This window comes from Lithobates pipiens, unplaced genomic scaffold (genome assembly GCF_037356315.1).
Source record: "Lithobates pipiens isolate NorthernLeopardFrog02 unplaced genomic scaffold, aLitPip1_a1.2 Scaffold_8, whole genome shotgun sequence".
Lineage (NCBI taxonomy): Eukaryota > Metazoa > Chordata > Amphibia > Anura > Ranidae > Lithobates > Lithobates pipiens.
Window position 1 is genome coordinate 71,627,565 of NW_027507903.1, and position 15,681 is coordinate 71,643,245.

Here is a 15,681-nt window from a genome sequence, read left to right on the forward strand (position 1 = left end):
GAAAAACGCTCGCAGCTTTTGACTAGCCTGCGCAAGAGTGGAACTCACGTTGCCTTCCTACAGGAAACGCATTTCCATGGAGAGCGTATTCCGAAACTGACAAACGGGGCCTTCCCAACGGCATACCACAGTATATCGCCTCTCTCCAAATCCAAGGGGGTTAGCATCCTCCTGGCCAAGTCGCTGCCGTGGGTCTATGAGGCACAGCGGGTGGACTCCCAGGGCCGTTTCCTCCTTCTGAAGGGCAGGGTGTGCGATGTGCAGGTCACTTTCGCCAATGTCTATTTCCCTAATGTTGATCATCCACAATTTCTACGGAAGTTGTTACCCCAACTGTTAGAGTTTTCGGAGGGTATACTCATCTTTGGGGGAGATCTTAACTTTGCTATGGACCCTTTATTGGATGCTTCTCGTGGCGCCTCCCATCTCTCATACGCTCGGCTTAAGCGGATGAAAGTGGATCTACATACTCTACGCCTGGTGGACCCCTGGCGTGTACTACATCCGCAGGCCCGAGATTATTCCTACTTCTCCCACGTCCATCACTCCTATACGCGGCTGGACTACTTGCTGATATCCCACAAGGATCTGCCCCGGGTGGTTTCGACTGCCATAGATGTTATCTCCTTCTTGGACCATGCTCCGATCCATCTGACACTTCAGTTGGGCCCCGTGACTCAGACCCCCCCATCGTGGAGACTAAACGAGGCCCTGTTGCAGTCGGAGGAGATCCGCGCAGAGGTCTTGGCCTCGATACGGGAGTACTTCTCCGTCAACGTGGCCTCAGTTGCCAACCCCCTGACGGTGTGGGAGGCCCACAAGGCGGTGGTAAGGGGCACCTTAATCCGCATAGGGGCGCGTGTAAAACGGGAGAGGACACGTCGAGTGGATGAGCTTTTCGCCCTGATCCGCTCTTTAGAATGTGCCCACAAAGCCAGTCTTGCGCGATCCACCTTTCAGGACCTTTTTAAGGCTCGCGAAGAGCTTCGCTTGCTTTTGTTCCATAAAACAAAGCAAAAATTGGCTTGGGCTCATCGCTCGATGTATGAATTTAGCAATAAACCCGGCTCCATGCTGGCTAGGGCTCTGCGTGGTCCTCGCACTAAAACTTACATTCCTCATATCCTGACGTCTGCGGGCCAAAGAGCGACCACATCCTCTGGCATAGCATCGGAGTTCCGTTCGTTTTTTGAAGGCCTTTACAATTTGGGCAGGCCACATTCGGCCACTCCCGACTTTGCCAGTGGGTTCACCCCACAGTCCTATGTGGCCACGTCTGGCATGCCCTCACTCCCGGCTGAGGTTCAGATGGAACTGGAGGAGCCTATTACGATCACGGAGTTGGGGGCTGCGCTAGCTAGTTCGAAGCTGAAGAAGGCCCCTGGCCCTGACGGCTTTACTCCAACCTATTATAAAACGTTTTTTGAGACGCTTTCTCACCCGTTGGTCTCGGCCCTTAACTCAATTACGGATGGTAATTCCTTTCCGGTGGACTCACTACGAGCCTACATATCTCTCATTCCTAAAGAGGGGAAGGATCCACTTCAGTGCGGTAGCTATCGTCCGATAGCCCTCCTGAACACCGACCTAAAATTGTTCGCCAGGATATGGGCCAATAGGCTGCTCCCGTATATCCCGGCTTTGATTCACAGGGACCAAGCGGGTTTTGTCCCTCATCGGGAGCCCCGGGATAACACCATTCGGGTGTTGAACCTAGTCCACGCGGCCAGGTCCTCGGCACGACCCCTTCTCCTGCTGTCCACCGACGCGGAGAAGGCTTTTGACCGCGTGGACTGGTCCTTTATACGGGCCACCCTGGAGCACATTGGTCTCCGTCCCTCGATGCTTGGGTGGATCCTTTCCCTCTACTCTCATCCCACGGCTGCGGTCAAAGTGAATGAAACGAGGTCCGGTTTCTTTGACATCCGCAACGGCACTCGGCAGGGCTGTCCCTTGTCCCCCCTGATTTTCATACTTTCGCTGGAGCCCCTCCTGTGTAGGATTCGGGAGGACTCTGGCATTGCTGGTTTCCATAAATCCTCTGGGTCCCACAAGGTGGCCGCCTTTGCGGATGACCTAATCTTTTTCCTAACGGACCCTCTGAACTCGCTCCCCAACCTTCTCCAGTCCTTGCAGTGCTACGGAGCCCTCTCTATGTTTTCGATTAATTTGACTAAATCATCCCTTCTGAACATTACGGTAGATAAGGCCGTTGTCGGCCGCCTGCGCGCAGCTCATCAGCTGCGATGGGCGACCGATACCATTCATTACCTGGGTGTCGAGATCTGTGCGGATCCCTCTAACTTGTACCAGGCGAACTTTACTCCGCTCCTTCTCAGACTCAAATCCGATCTTCAACAATGGCATTCTCTTACTTTAACCTGGTTCGGCCGCTGTAACGCCATCAAGATGACCGTTTTGCCTAGGATATTGTACTTGTTACAAGCCCTCCCCATCCGTCTCCCTCCATCTTTCTTCAAGCGTGTCGACTCGCTGTTTCGTGACTTCATTTGGTCCCGTCAAACACCACGCATCAAACTGCAGATCCTTCATATGGTTAAGCACAGGGGAGGAGTCGGTCTTCCAGACATCAAGGCGTATTACAGGGCGACCCACCTTACTAGACTGGTCGACTGGTACTGCCATGCGGAGGCCAAGCAGTGGGTGGCGATGGAACTGGAAGATTCTGAGGGTTTGGCCAGGTACTGGCCATGGGTCACTACCTCGTTTCCGAGGGACCTGAATGACCATCCTACGCTAGGCAGCACCTTACGGGTAATAAGGGACACTTTTCGCCGCTCCTCGATCTCCCCGATGCCCTCCCCCATGGTGCCCATTTTGGGTAATCCGGACTTTCCGCCTGGCGGGCAGAACCCCGCTTTTGGGCGATTGGCATCAGCGGGGCGCTCCCATTTTTATGACTTCCTGGATCTGGACGGCACACTTGCACTAGAAGCAAGGCTATCCACCTTAGACCCCCCATTGGACTTCTGGAGTAGTCTCCAACTTCGCAATTTCCTGCGCCGATGTGCAAGGACACCCGGCATATCGCGCCCGCTCACGGAGCTGGAGCACATCTGCTACCGCAGGGAACCGACTCGTCACTGTTTATCTCTGATTTACTCCTCGCTGATCTCTCCGCCTGAAGGGTCTGTCCCCCCTTATCTCGCCAAATGGGAGCTGGACCTCGGTGTCCAATTTACTAGCTCACAGCGGGAGAAGATCCTCTACTTCGCTCAGAAGTCATCTATTGCCACTAGGGTTCAGGAATCCTGCTATAAAATTTTGACCCGCTGGTATAGGGTGCCCACCTCTCTACACCGTTTCTTCCCGCAGGTCCCCAGTTTATGTTGGCGGTGCAATGTGGGGGAGGGGACGATGCTACACATTTTCTGGGACTGCCCCAGAATTCAACCTTACTGGGCGGAGGTGGCACGCACGATCGAACACCTGACTGGTGCTGCCCTGGAGGGAGACCCCGCGGCTTGTTTACTGCACCTCTCTAAGCGATCGATAAAGAAGTACAAGGCTTCTCTTACCATTCATCTCTTGAATGCCGCCAAAGCATGCATTCCCTTGTGTTGGAGATCGGAGATTCCGCCGGCTAAATCCCTGTGGTATGCCAAGGTGAATGAAATCAGAAACATGGAAGATCTTACTGCCACTCTGCGTGGGGGGGAGGAGGCCTTCCGGGAGAAATGGCGACCATGGGTACAATACATCTACACGGATGACTACCTTCGCGAGGTTGCTATCCCTGATCAGTCTTTGTAGTGTAATCCGTCCCCTGATCAGGAGGTGCCGCCACTCCACCCCGTTTTCCTTTGCTTTGCCTCTCTGTTCTCTCTCCCATCCCCACCCTCCTGCCTTCTTATCCCCCTTGTTCCCCTTCCCTTTACCTGATTCGCCTCCCACCCTAGGCCGGCCTATTTAGATACTTTGAATATCCTATTTTTCATAACTCATCAGGTGTGCCGCACGGCTGGGCCTAGCTGGTGGTGGGTCAGGTTTCCGTGACAGGTTTTAGTGAGTCTACTACAGTTTAGCCCTGGTGACTCAACTGGCGGTAGGAGATTGCTGAGATAGCGGTCGGATGGTTCCCCCCGGGGCGGTGTACCGCTAACCGTTATTCGTATTCATAACCGCTTATGCTTGTTACTGGGTGCATAGCATCGGGTTTTGAGATTTGATGTTTGCTATCTACTGTCTGATATTTGATAATGTTGTTGTTACGCCACACTGCATCCGATTCCTGTCTCTGTTTCTTATCTTAATAACTGTCATTTTTTGTTATGGTATGCGAAATTGTTTCATTGTGGAAAATAATAAAGGAATTACAAAAAAAAAAAAAAAAAACATTTAGAGAATTTTTTTTATTTTTTTTTACTCACCTCTTAATACCTGTTGCTAGGGGGTCCCTCCTAATCAGCCTCCTTCAGCGCCTGGGCTCCTGACATCACTTCCCTCGGCGCAGGAAGGGAGATCAGCTCTGCCCCTTCCCTCTAGGCAATCATCTGGGACATGTCACAGGTCTCAGATGATTGCGCGGCTCATGCATGCGCAGTGGGTGCCTGGCTGTGAAGTCACAGCCGGACGCCCACAGTTACAATGCCGGTGCCGCCAAGCGGAGGGGAGACGAGTGGGGCTTTGATCCCCCGCATAGCTGGACCCTGGGACAGGTAAGTGTCTGATTAGTAAAAGTCAGCAGCTGCAGTATTTGTAGCTGCTGACTTTTATTTATTTTTTTAAGCGGAACTCCGCTTTAATATGGATCTCATGAGGAGCATGTGTGAGGAAATGCTCCTGATGTTGCTTTTGCTGAGGCTTCAAAGATGTATAAAATTGCATGAGAGGACCAGAGTTTGTTGCTACTGGACACATCCATTGATGGCTCAACGAATGTACACAGGATACTTTCTAATATCTATGTTTAGGTGTGTAATTGCCCAGAGAATTTTTTTTTTTAATTTTACACACGTCAGTTGCCACCTTTGACATTCTCTTGGAAAAGGTTTGTCTAGTTCGCATGGACAACAACATGAGGAAGTCACCAGAGAAACGTCTGTTGGTGACTTTCAACTTCAGTGTCAAGTAATGCAAGTCGTGTATTGTACAGCATAATTGCCTGATGAGGGGAATATCATATGGTATATCAAGCTTGCAGGCAGTGATAATTGAGTTTTTGGTGTGTTTTTAGCATTTTCCAGGCTCAAAAGTAATAAAATGTTTCCCTTTTAAAAACGCTTCTAGATGAAAACGTACCTAAACGCGGGTAGTCGCGTTTGGCGCTTGAAATGCCTCTAAACATAGCTTCTGAATGTTTTTTTTTTTTTTTGGGTTCCTGCCTAGAAACGACTATAAACAAACCTGTGTACTTGTACTGATAAGATAACATAGAGGAGAGTTCATGAGCAGTTTAAAGAAAAATGCCCAACTGCTCCTAAACGTCCATCTACCAGCAGCAGTGTACATGAGGCCTTACTCATTGGTCATACATTTTAAAATAAAAAAAGATTCTATTTTTGTCTGTGTGCTATTGGTCTGTAAATCATAACTTGATTTTATGCTTTTTTCTAGGTGAGCCGGAGGGTGGAGGATCTTTGACTGGTTCTCCTGAACATGAGGAAGCAGAGAAAGATTTGAGTACTAAAGCTTCATCACCTGGTGCAACCCTGCCTCTACCAACTGTGTTATTAGACCGGAAAATTGAATCTCTTCTCACCGAATGGAACAAGAGCGCAGATATGCTTTTCACTATTCACCCTGTAGATGGTACTTTTCTGTTGTGGCACGTGAACTACTTGGATGAGTATAATCCAGGAATCTTTAGACAAGTTCAGGTATTTATATCAGCAGTATTCACATTTAAAGTGTTATGGTTTTACTTTGTTATTTTTACCTTTTGTTATATTTACACTGATTACAGTTTCTGCGTATGCCTTAAGCTAAGTTCACACGGGCCAAAAGTCAGGAGACATTTGCCGGTTCAAAAAAAAAAAAGGCAGACATTTGGCCCATGTGTATTTCGGACAAGCATGCTGGAAAACCAGCAGCCGGCCAATTCCTGATCAAAGTGTTGTGGTGACGGGGGCCCTCCCTCCGGTCAGAACACAACAGCTCAGTGGGGGAGATCGCTGTACTTACTTTGCATTGTGAGTACAGCAGCTCCAACTGGAGTTGACCATTTTTTTTTTCTTCATTCAACTTGCAGGGTCGAACGGAAAAGAATGAAAAGTGTGTACCAGGCTTTAGCTTGCATAATGTAAGGGAACTATTTAAATATAGCCCTGATAGTCTTCATCAAGATATCAGATGGGTTCTGTCTGCTTCTTGTCTGATAGGACAACAACATGCCGATTAAGTTACGTTTATTACTTGACTGATAAGATAAGTTTCCAACAATTTGTTGTGAGGGTTAGCTCCACAGTCCCGGCACAACAAATGAGTGATTTACAGCCTGTGATTACAATAGCTTGCATATGACTGCTTTTCTCCAGAATTTGATAGTGAGATGAAGGAAAATCTTTAACAGGTACAAGACCGTAATAAACATTGGTCCACTTTAGGCCCCATACACACTGGATGTTATAAAAATGCCAGTAACTAGCTGTAGAAAGCTGTAGAATGAGTTTTGCTGCTTTTGGCAGTAGCGTTTCTTAGCTTTTTTTTTTCCACAAAACTATACTTCCACAAAAACTTCTAGAAGCGTATGGCTCAAAAACGCTGTTAAAGGCCCAATAGCTTAATTTTTCAGCTTTTCTCAGCGTTAGTAACGAGGATGGTGGACTGGTAAACTGAGATAGTACAGGCAGCCACCCGGCATTTTGTGGGTGGATAACTGGTCTGGTCTTAGATCTGGACATCTACAAATGATTTGGCTGCTAGGTGTAGCTGCTAAACATACTGTCTGGTGAAAGATCATGACACAAACATGTACGGTGTCATCTGGAGAATGTGCACTCTTTAGGCCTTGTGCATACAGGACGTTTTTTTTCCTCACTTGGACGCCTTTGCTCTAGGGGGGGAAAAAGCAGTTTAATAAATACGCCTAAAGCCTTGTTTTGCAAATGTCTTTAGGCGCATTCATTTATTCCATTGGCCTGAATATTAATTTTATTTTGGCCATTGGAATGAATTGAACGGTCACTCGCTAAACATACATGTTAAGTTTTTTTCTACCTAAATACTCCTCTCCTGAAGCCGCAGGTGATTTTTTAGTTTTTTTGTCTCTAAATGCCTGTAAACGCCTATATTTGCATGGACAATGGACACTTGGCTAACGTAGAAGGGCATTTAGAGGCCAAAAAAATAAAAAATACATAAAATGCCAAACCCCTGTTAAAGCAGCATTTTTGACTCCCAGTGTGCATGAGCCTTAGAAATTACTTTTGGTGCTCTGCAGACATCCTAAACTAGAAATAAAACCAACTCAACTTGCTCTTTTTTCTGAGATAGCTTGGCCATAGAATTGTCTCGACTCTACAACCAGCTTGTTGGATTTTTTTTTTTACGAATTTATTTTTTACAAATACTGCGGCCAGCTATAGCCGGCAACAGTAATCATTATATTTTGACAGCAGGAAATCTCCCACTGTCAGAACACAATAACGCAAGAAAAATCTAAGCTTTGCATTTAAGAAATAAATTACTGGTGGGCAGTGTTTAAAGTAAACCTGTAAAAGCAGAAGTATGATATTTTTATAAATTTGCAGGCTCCGGAATAGTCATCCTTGTTTTTGCTTTAACATGAAATGAACCAAACCCAGCTCTGAAGCCTACAACTTTAAATACAGCTTTAACTTTAAAGTGGTTGTAAAGTGAGAGTTTTTTTTATCTTCTGTGTGCAGCAGCCCCCCTAATGCTTACCTGAGCCCATCTCCATCCAGCGATGTTGCAGTGCCTCGGCCACCTGGGATCCCCTCCTGATTGGCTGAGATACAGCAGCAGTGCCATTGGCTCCCACAGCTGGAAATCATAAAGTGAGGTAGCCAATGAAGAGAGAATGGGGATGGGGCCAAACTGTGGCTCCATTTCTGTATAGGTACTCGGAGCTGCGGCTTGGCTTGAGTGCCCCCATAGCAAGCTGCTTGCTGTGGGGGCAGGAGGGAGGGGCCAGAAACACCAGCGGGACACCCGAGAAGAGGAGGATGTGGGCTGCTTTGTGCAAAACCACTGCAAAGAGAAGGTAAGGATAACATGTTTGTTATTTTTAAAGAAAAAAAAAAGAGACTTTTTAGTATTACTTTAATTTTAGTTCATGTGAAATGTAAAATTCACTGCAATAAATCCATTAGGCTCAGTTCAGAAAGCTTTAACACAAGGATACAGATCTTTATTTTACCAATGTGATTGTAATTTTCAGGTTTCATTGTATTGAAAATAACAGTTACTGAAAATGGGAAACCTTATCATAAAGTTGAGTGAGGGGAGGTAGATGTGGCGCTGTTCTGGGGTGCAATATTACATGCCCCTGTGTGACACTCTATATATCCTGATATTATAATCAAAATTTAAAGTGTCATGTGCTCAGTACAAAGCCTAGTGTGTGCAAGTACTGACAATGCACATATACAAGAATAAATATAATATAATGACCCCCAACTTAAAATGACAAGTTCTCTTCAAAATTGTACCTCAGTGCTGCTCATATACATCATTTTCATGCAAATGTGTGCTTCTTATAGATCCCCTATAGGTATTGTGCTCACCCAAACCACTCACCCCACGCAGGGGTATCTCGCTTTCACAGTATCTGCCACTGTGAAGCAATCATGAGATCTTTTCCACTGTGTCAGCTATATGTTTCCGTACTTGCGGTATAAGGTATATATTTCTCCTTTTAGATCTCCCTCTGCATCTCCCACATATAGAAAAGAGACATCTCCATAGTGTGATACCATTTAAAAATTAAATTTATAGTTGCATAAAAGTGGAATCGTACTCACATTTAGTTCAAATAAATATAAGCCTTGAAAAGATGCAGGAAGCCGGGATGGTTCGCGTTCCAATGGCTCGAAACCGGAAGTGATGCAAATACGCTGGGTGCTTCTCTAGGGTGGTATAATAGCTTACTTCAGAGCGCCGTTCGGTGCTCAGCTGACTGCTCGCCGGTCTCCTCCCCTCCTCTCCTCATCTCGGCTGACGTCAGTGGGGATTTACCAGCAGCTATCGAATCAGGAGAGGAGACCAGCAGTCAGTCAGCTGAGTGCCAAACGGCGCTCTGAAGTAAGCTATTATACAGCATATTTTGATGAATGACATGCATGGGGGAGCTTGGTGTTCTATATCAGTGTGAACTATAGCAGAAAAGAATGTACCTTCACAAACACTTTAACACTCCTATATTTGGCAAACTTTCTGCTGCCATTTGCTGCCTCTTCACTGGTATAACATCAAAAACCTGAGCAATTTAAACAAAAAATGTGATGGAAAAGCACACAAGCACACCCTGTTGGTCATTTCATGTAAGGGGCAAGGCTGATTGACAATCTTTAAACCATCAATGGATCAATTTGGCACATGGACTCCACTGACCCTTCTGCCAATGTTTTTTTCATTATATACTCTGAATCGCCCAGATCTGTCTGTGACTTTAGGGCCAGTTCACACCAGCAGTTCTCACTAAGCAAGTGGTTACTGGCGTGCATTGGTTTATTTGTTTTTGTGTTTTTTGAGAATTTTATTAAAATATCCAGTGACGTTTCTTTCAGTTCTTTTGACTGCAGCACCGTTTTCAATGTGGTAGTTTACGTTGCAACCCACTGCACTCACCACCACAATGTATTTATGCACCAACGCATTCACATGTATAAACTGTAATGAAACATGGATGCTTCTGTTCCTGTGCTTTTCCTAACGTGTACTTTTTACCTTCTCTACATGGAGTCCACAGTAGGTCTAAGGGTTACTGTACATGTTGCAGTCTGAATATATTGTACAATCAACTTTAGATTTACCAAAACTAAAATGAGCACCTACCTAATTTAACCAATTAATCTGTATCCAGTCAGGCAGGCTTTTGCACTTGATAGCTGTTGGTAGATTTAAAGCGGGAGTCCACCGGGACTCCGCGTTTTTTTTTTTTTTTAAAAGCCAGCAGCTACAAATACTGCAGCTGCTGGCTTTTAAAATAGTTACACTTACCTGTCCAGCGCGCCCGCGATGTCGGCACCCGAAGCCGATCGCTAGGTCGTCTGTCGGGTCCTGCCGCCGCCATCTTGGGTATGGGAATCAGGAAATGGAGCCTTTCGGCTTCATTTCCCGGTTCCCTACTGCGCATGCGCGAGCCGCGCTGCGCAATGAGGACGGTCCCCGCTGCCTCTGGGAGCTGTGTGTTTCCCAGCAGGCAGCGGGGCGCTTGCTGAAGGGGGCGGGCGCTTGCGGAAAGGGGCGTAACGTACGCCCCTTTCCGCAGAGAGCTAGCCCGGAAGTGGATGCAGTTACCTGGATTATCCAGGTAACTGCACCCCCTCCCCCCTGAAAGGTGCCAATTGTGGCGCCGGAGGGGGGGAGGAATCCGATGAGCGGAAGGTCCATTTTAGGGTGGACCTCCGCTTTAAAGGAGAGCTACCAGCTCAGTTAGATAGTGTGGTGAACTTACTACTGTTATGCCGCGTACACACGACCAGACTTTTCAACATCAAAAGTCTGACGGAATGATTCCGGCAGACTATTCGATCGTGTGTGGGCTGCAGCGGACTTTTGATTTGCAAAAGTCTGACAGACTTTAGAAATGGAACATGTTTCAAATTTTTCCGCCAGAACTCCGCCGGACCCAGTTCCTACCGAGAAATCTGCTTGTGTGTGCTAGTCCGACGGACAAAAACCGATGCGAGGGCAGCTATTGGCTACTGGCTATGAACTTCCTTATTCTAGTCTGGTCGTACGTCATCACGTTCGAATCCGTCGGACTTTGGTGTGATTGTGTGTGGCCAAGTCCGTTCATTCGGAAAGTCCGTCAGAACTCTGTCAGAACTCCGTCGAAAGTCTGCCGGACTTAAGTCCTGTCGTGTGTACGTGGCATTAGTGTTCTCCCTGCTGCAAACATTTTGCTGAAATCTTTGTTTGGACTGAATTTGCCCTGTGGTGTTTACAAAGGCATACTGTATATTGGTATCGGATGTAAGTACTTGACCGTGCCCTTTCTGATTTCTTTTCTGTGTTCAGCCATCAGCGATGCAGCTTCCCTCACTTGTACTTTTGAGGCTGTTCTAATGCTTATATTTTCTTACTGCAGAGTAATGGGGTCGGGGGTGTTTTATACACAGAGAAGGAAACAGATTCGCTTAAGGGCCTCCTGGCATTTACATGCTGCTGTGCACAGCCTTGGAAGAATAACAAATCAACATGGACTTTGCTATTTAAAAATACATTTTGTAACTCTTTTGGTGCCAGCCATTTAGAAAAAAATCTACAAAGCCTACATAGTAGAGTCAAGTATTAAAGTTCAGATATTGGCTAGTGTGGTATCACTGGGGAAAATTCTGTATTGGGCTGTAAGGGATGTGGTTATTTAGCACTACTTTGCAGCATTTTATTTAACACTAGAATTTCTGAATGAATGAGTACATTGCTTTTCGAAGGAAAGAAATTTTGATCAATATGAGATTTTCTTTCTTTTGCGTTGAACCCACCCAAGAAGTCTTATACTGTTGGGCCCTGCTTCATGGGGCTTTCCAGACCTGATTGTATTGGCCTTGTCTAGAGTTGAGTCTCAAGTCCATGGTTGACGGTCCTTTACTTGAGGAATCGAAGGCTTCAGACTGCTTTGGGTCTTATTATTGCTGTACACCCCACCCTTCAGCTGTATAGCTTCTTCCAGTGCTGTGTCCCGTTTAGGCTCCTTTAGGGTTCCTAAGATCACCGAGAATTTTTCTGTGCTGTCATGCTTTATGGGGACTGGAAGGACACTGACTGTTTTTCCTTCCCAAATGGCTATATGGACTTTTATCCGCTTAAGGTCTTTTGTTTAAAAAGTGAACTGCCCCCTCACTTTGCTATCCCTTTGGCAGTTGCATTGGTTTTTAAGGACAAGCAATTGACAAGCAGTTAGGAGCCTTTTCTAGAACATGCTCAGAGTTCTTGCACTGCAAACTCTCTTGGCCATGACCTTAGTCTGCTGAACACTAGCTGATTGGGCTAAGGCCATCAGAAAGTATTTGCTTATAGCAGTTGATCCCTTAATTATAGTGTTGACGAGTCGTTGGAGGTCTCCCATATCATTTTTCATTTTATGCTTTTCATTCCCTTTGAAGGGATAATGTCTTTGGAGCTGACCTGAATGCCCTCATCATAAATGTCGATGAGCCTAGAACCAAATTTGGTAATGCTCACTTCTCCTCAGAGTCCAAGAAGAGTTTTCCATTATTCCCAAGCCATAACTCTCAAAGCCAAGCTCCCAGCCTGCCTGAAAATCCTGGACTTCCAAATCCACCAAACCCTCTATTATTATTATTATTATTATTATTATTATTATAATACAGGTTTTATATAGCGTCAAGAGTTTGCGCAGCCTTCAGCATTAAGGGACTTTCCAAAGTGGGGAGATGTCTGTTAGCTGTTGTGGACATTTAGGCAAATGTAACTTTTATCACAGTACATTCCCAATAGGAAGATTCCAGGCCTTTTTACCTTTTTTAATATTTCTGCTGCAGCAGGGCTACTGTATGTCTTCTGCTACTGCAAGCTTTATATAGGTTCCTCTAGACCATTCCCAATACAAGATATCTGCATATACAGATGATCTATTATTCACTCTAACTAACCCTGTTGTGTCCCTTCCAAACCTCATTAAAGAGTTTAAGAGATATGGGAATATGTCAAAAATAAACATTGAAAAATCCGCAGCTATGGGAATAAACATGACATCAGCCTGACATCCCTGAAAACTAAATTTAAATTCAAATGGTCAGACAGCCATCTTAATTACCTAGGGACAGGTATCCCCAGCGACCTGTTGCACATCTTTGAATTCAATTTCCCCCCACTTTTAACAAGGACAAGAGGACTGCTTGAGGAGTGGAATAAGGGTCAGATGAGTGTCCCACTAAAGGGAGCGATATGGTGTTACGACCAACTCCCCTCTGACATGTCAACACATCTTATTATAGGCGCCACATTACGCGTAGGTTCCCCAGTGATAAACACAACCACCCTGACATCCAGACATTCCCCCTACTCTCAATTCTGAGTAACCCTGCGTCTACACCTGGACTAGCCTGATCAGAATATGCAACGCTCTTGACAGCAAGTAAAGACTGTGCTTTACACTATGTAGACAGGGATCAATGGCCAATCATTAACGAGCGGTACCGGCAGCTTTTGTTTTGGAAGGCAATACGATGGCATCACTTCATACACTTAATCCTGGACCCAGTACAATTCAGTCTGACATTTGAGCACTATTGTAGAGACAAAGGAGTTTTATCTCAAGTATTATCAAAAACATACACCCTGCTTAACACTCCCCCGGAAAAACTAGACCTGGTGTTCTTACAAAAATGGGAAAATGGCCTACAGCGTACTTTCACTGACATGCAAAAACAAAACATCCTCACATTCTCTTTAAAATCACCCATTTGCACCAGAATACAATAAACAAACTATAAGATCTTAATGAGGTGGTATTATGCACCCCAGTTACTACATAGATTCTTCCTTACCACTACAGATAAATGCTGGAAATGTCAAACAGACAAGGGGACACTCTTCCATATGTTCTGGTCCTGCTCATTACTACTACACTTTTGGACAACAGTAGGGACAGTCCTCCAAAAATGTACAGATCACACGGTTCAGAAAGACCCTGCGTTTTTCCTGCTGCACGCCACCACAATCCCGGCATAGTCATACAAAAAATCTATTGTGCGACACTTGCTCAATTCCGCAAAAGCTTGTATTCCAGCTACATGGAAACAAAACACACCACCTTCCATTGGAATGTGGCTACGTAAAATAGAGGACATTAAAAAACTAGAGGATCCAGTTCTCACAGCACAACACAAACAAGAAAAACACTCTGAAGTATGGAGGCTGTGAAACATGTTTATATTCTCTGATGAAGGACAGTCCTTGTTAAAGTCTTGAAGGGTAACCTGACGTTGGCCAACAGAACAGTGTTACCGTCACTACATCCATTACCCCCGTGTTGAACAATATCCCCACCCCCTCCCTTTCCCTTCACCTCCTCTACCTTTCACTACTGACTCTATCTTCAGATACCTTCCTTTTCCTTTTAGCTATTGTTGTCTGGACACAGACAATCCGACAAAATTTGCAATTAAGAAATTAAGACAACATCATATACACAAGTATACAGGATTAAGAATGTTAACTGTTAAAAGCTATCTGTGTACAATACTGTAATAACGACCTTCTGTGACATACTATATGATCCACATTGTAGATAGAAAATAGACTTTTTCTAAAATACCAACACGTATGTTTATTGCCTGTTATGGCCACAAGTGTACTGTACCCATTTTGAAAATTCAATAAAACGTATATTTGGGGGGAAAAGAGATGAAGCATTTATGACAGAAGAGCCCATTAGGGTCTCTTCTGTCATAAGTCTTGCTTGTCATTGGTTTTTTACATTTTGAAATATGTGGCGTTCTAATCTCTGATTGTCTGTCAGATACTCTTTTAGTCCTCCAGCATTGTGTGGTATATGGAATAGTATGATAGCGCTTTATAACGAAAGCCAGAAATACAATTCCGCTGAATTGCTGTTGCATTGGTGTGAGTGGGCCCTTAAAGCAGAGTTTGTTAATACAAGTCCTTCAGATTAGCATTAATTCTTATTAGGCAATTCACATCATCACAGAAAATCAGTGTATGAGAACATTGCTTAGTTAACTACTCAACATCATAATCTTTGCTGTATTAGTTTTCAGTCATATTCCATTAAAATAAGCTTTTATATATGTATTTTAACATGTATTTTTCTTTTCTTTTTTTTCCAGGTTTCCTTTTCTTCACGGATTCCTGTTGCTTTTCCATCAGGGGATGCCAGTTCTCTTAGCAAAAATATTATGATGTATGCTTGTACTACCTCTGCTAGGGAAGCTGCTTCCAATCTACTGCAGCAGAAAATGACAGCAAGTGACCTAAGTTTAAATATTTCCAAAACGCTTCCAAATGTCAGTGTGATGGCTTCAACTGTTATGATGGTCTCCAAGCATATCGATGGCTCGTTGAATCAGTGGGCAGTTACCTTTGCTGATAAATCGGCTTTTTCTTCAGTACTCACTGTGTCACACAAGTTTCGATATTGCGGCCACAGATTCCATCTCAATGACTTGGCTTGTCATTCTGTGCTGCCCTTGCTTTTAACATCTTCACATCACAATGTGTTGGTGACACCAGACTCTGAATTCGATCCCTGGGATGTGGAAAGAAGTAGTAAAGTAATAGATCCCAATAAGAATGTCAAAGGTTTCCCTAGGCAGCCTTTTAGAAATGCTGCAACTCAGACATTCCATGATCCAAATGCAATTTATAGTGAGCTAATATTATGGCGTGTTGATCCAATTGGACCCTTATCATACAGTGGAGGAGTCTCTGAACTAGCACGTATAAACTCTCTTCGCACTGCTGCCTTCTGCAATGTAGCCTGGCTTCCAACGCTTATTCCAAGTTATTGTCTCGGTAAGTGTCTAAAACTAGCAGCACTTTTTTTTT

General features: G+C 45.0%; 1 protein-coding gene across 1 annotated transcript in view; it reads left to right on the forward strand.

Moving 5' to 3' along the window:
* DMXL2 (Dmx like 2) overlaps positions 1 to 15,681 on the forward strand; it is a 283,261-nt gene that overhangs the window by 106,648 nt on the left and 160,932 nt on the right. The window contains exons 11-12 of the mRNA XM_077471038.1: positions 5,578 to 5,840; positions 14,964 to 15,648. Of these exons, the coding sequence (XP_077327164.1) occupies positions 5,578 to 5,840; positions 14,964 to 15,648 (948 nt within the window). The remainder of the gene's footprint in view (positions 1 to 5,577; positions 5,841 to 14,963; positions 15,649 to 15,681) is intronic.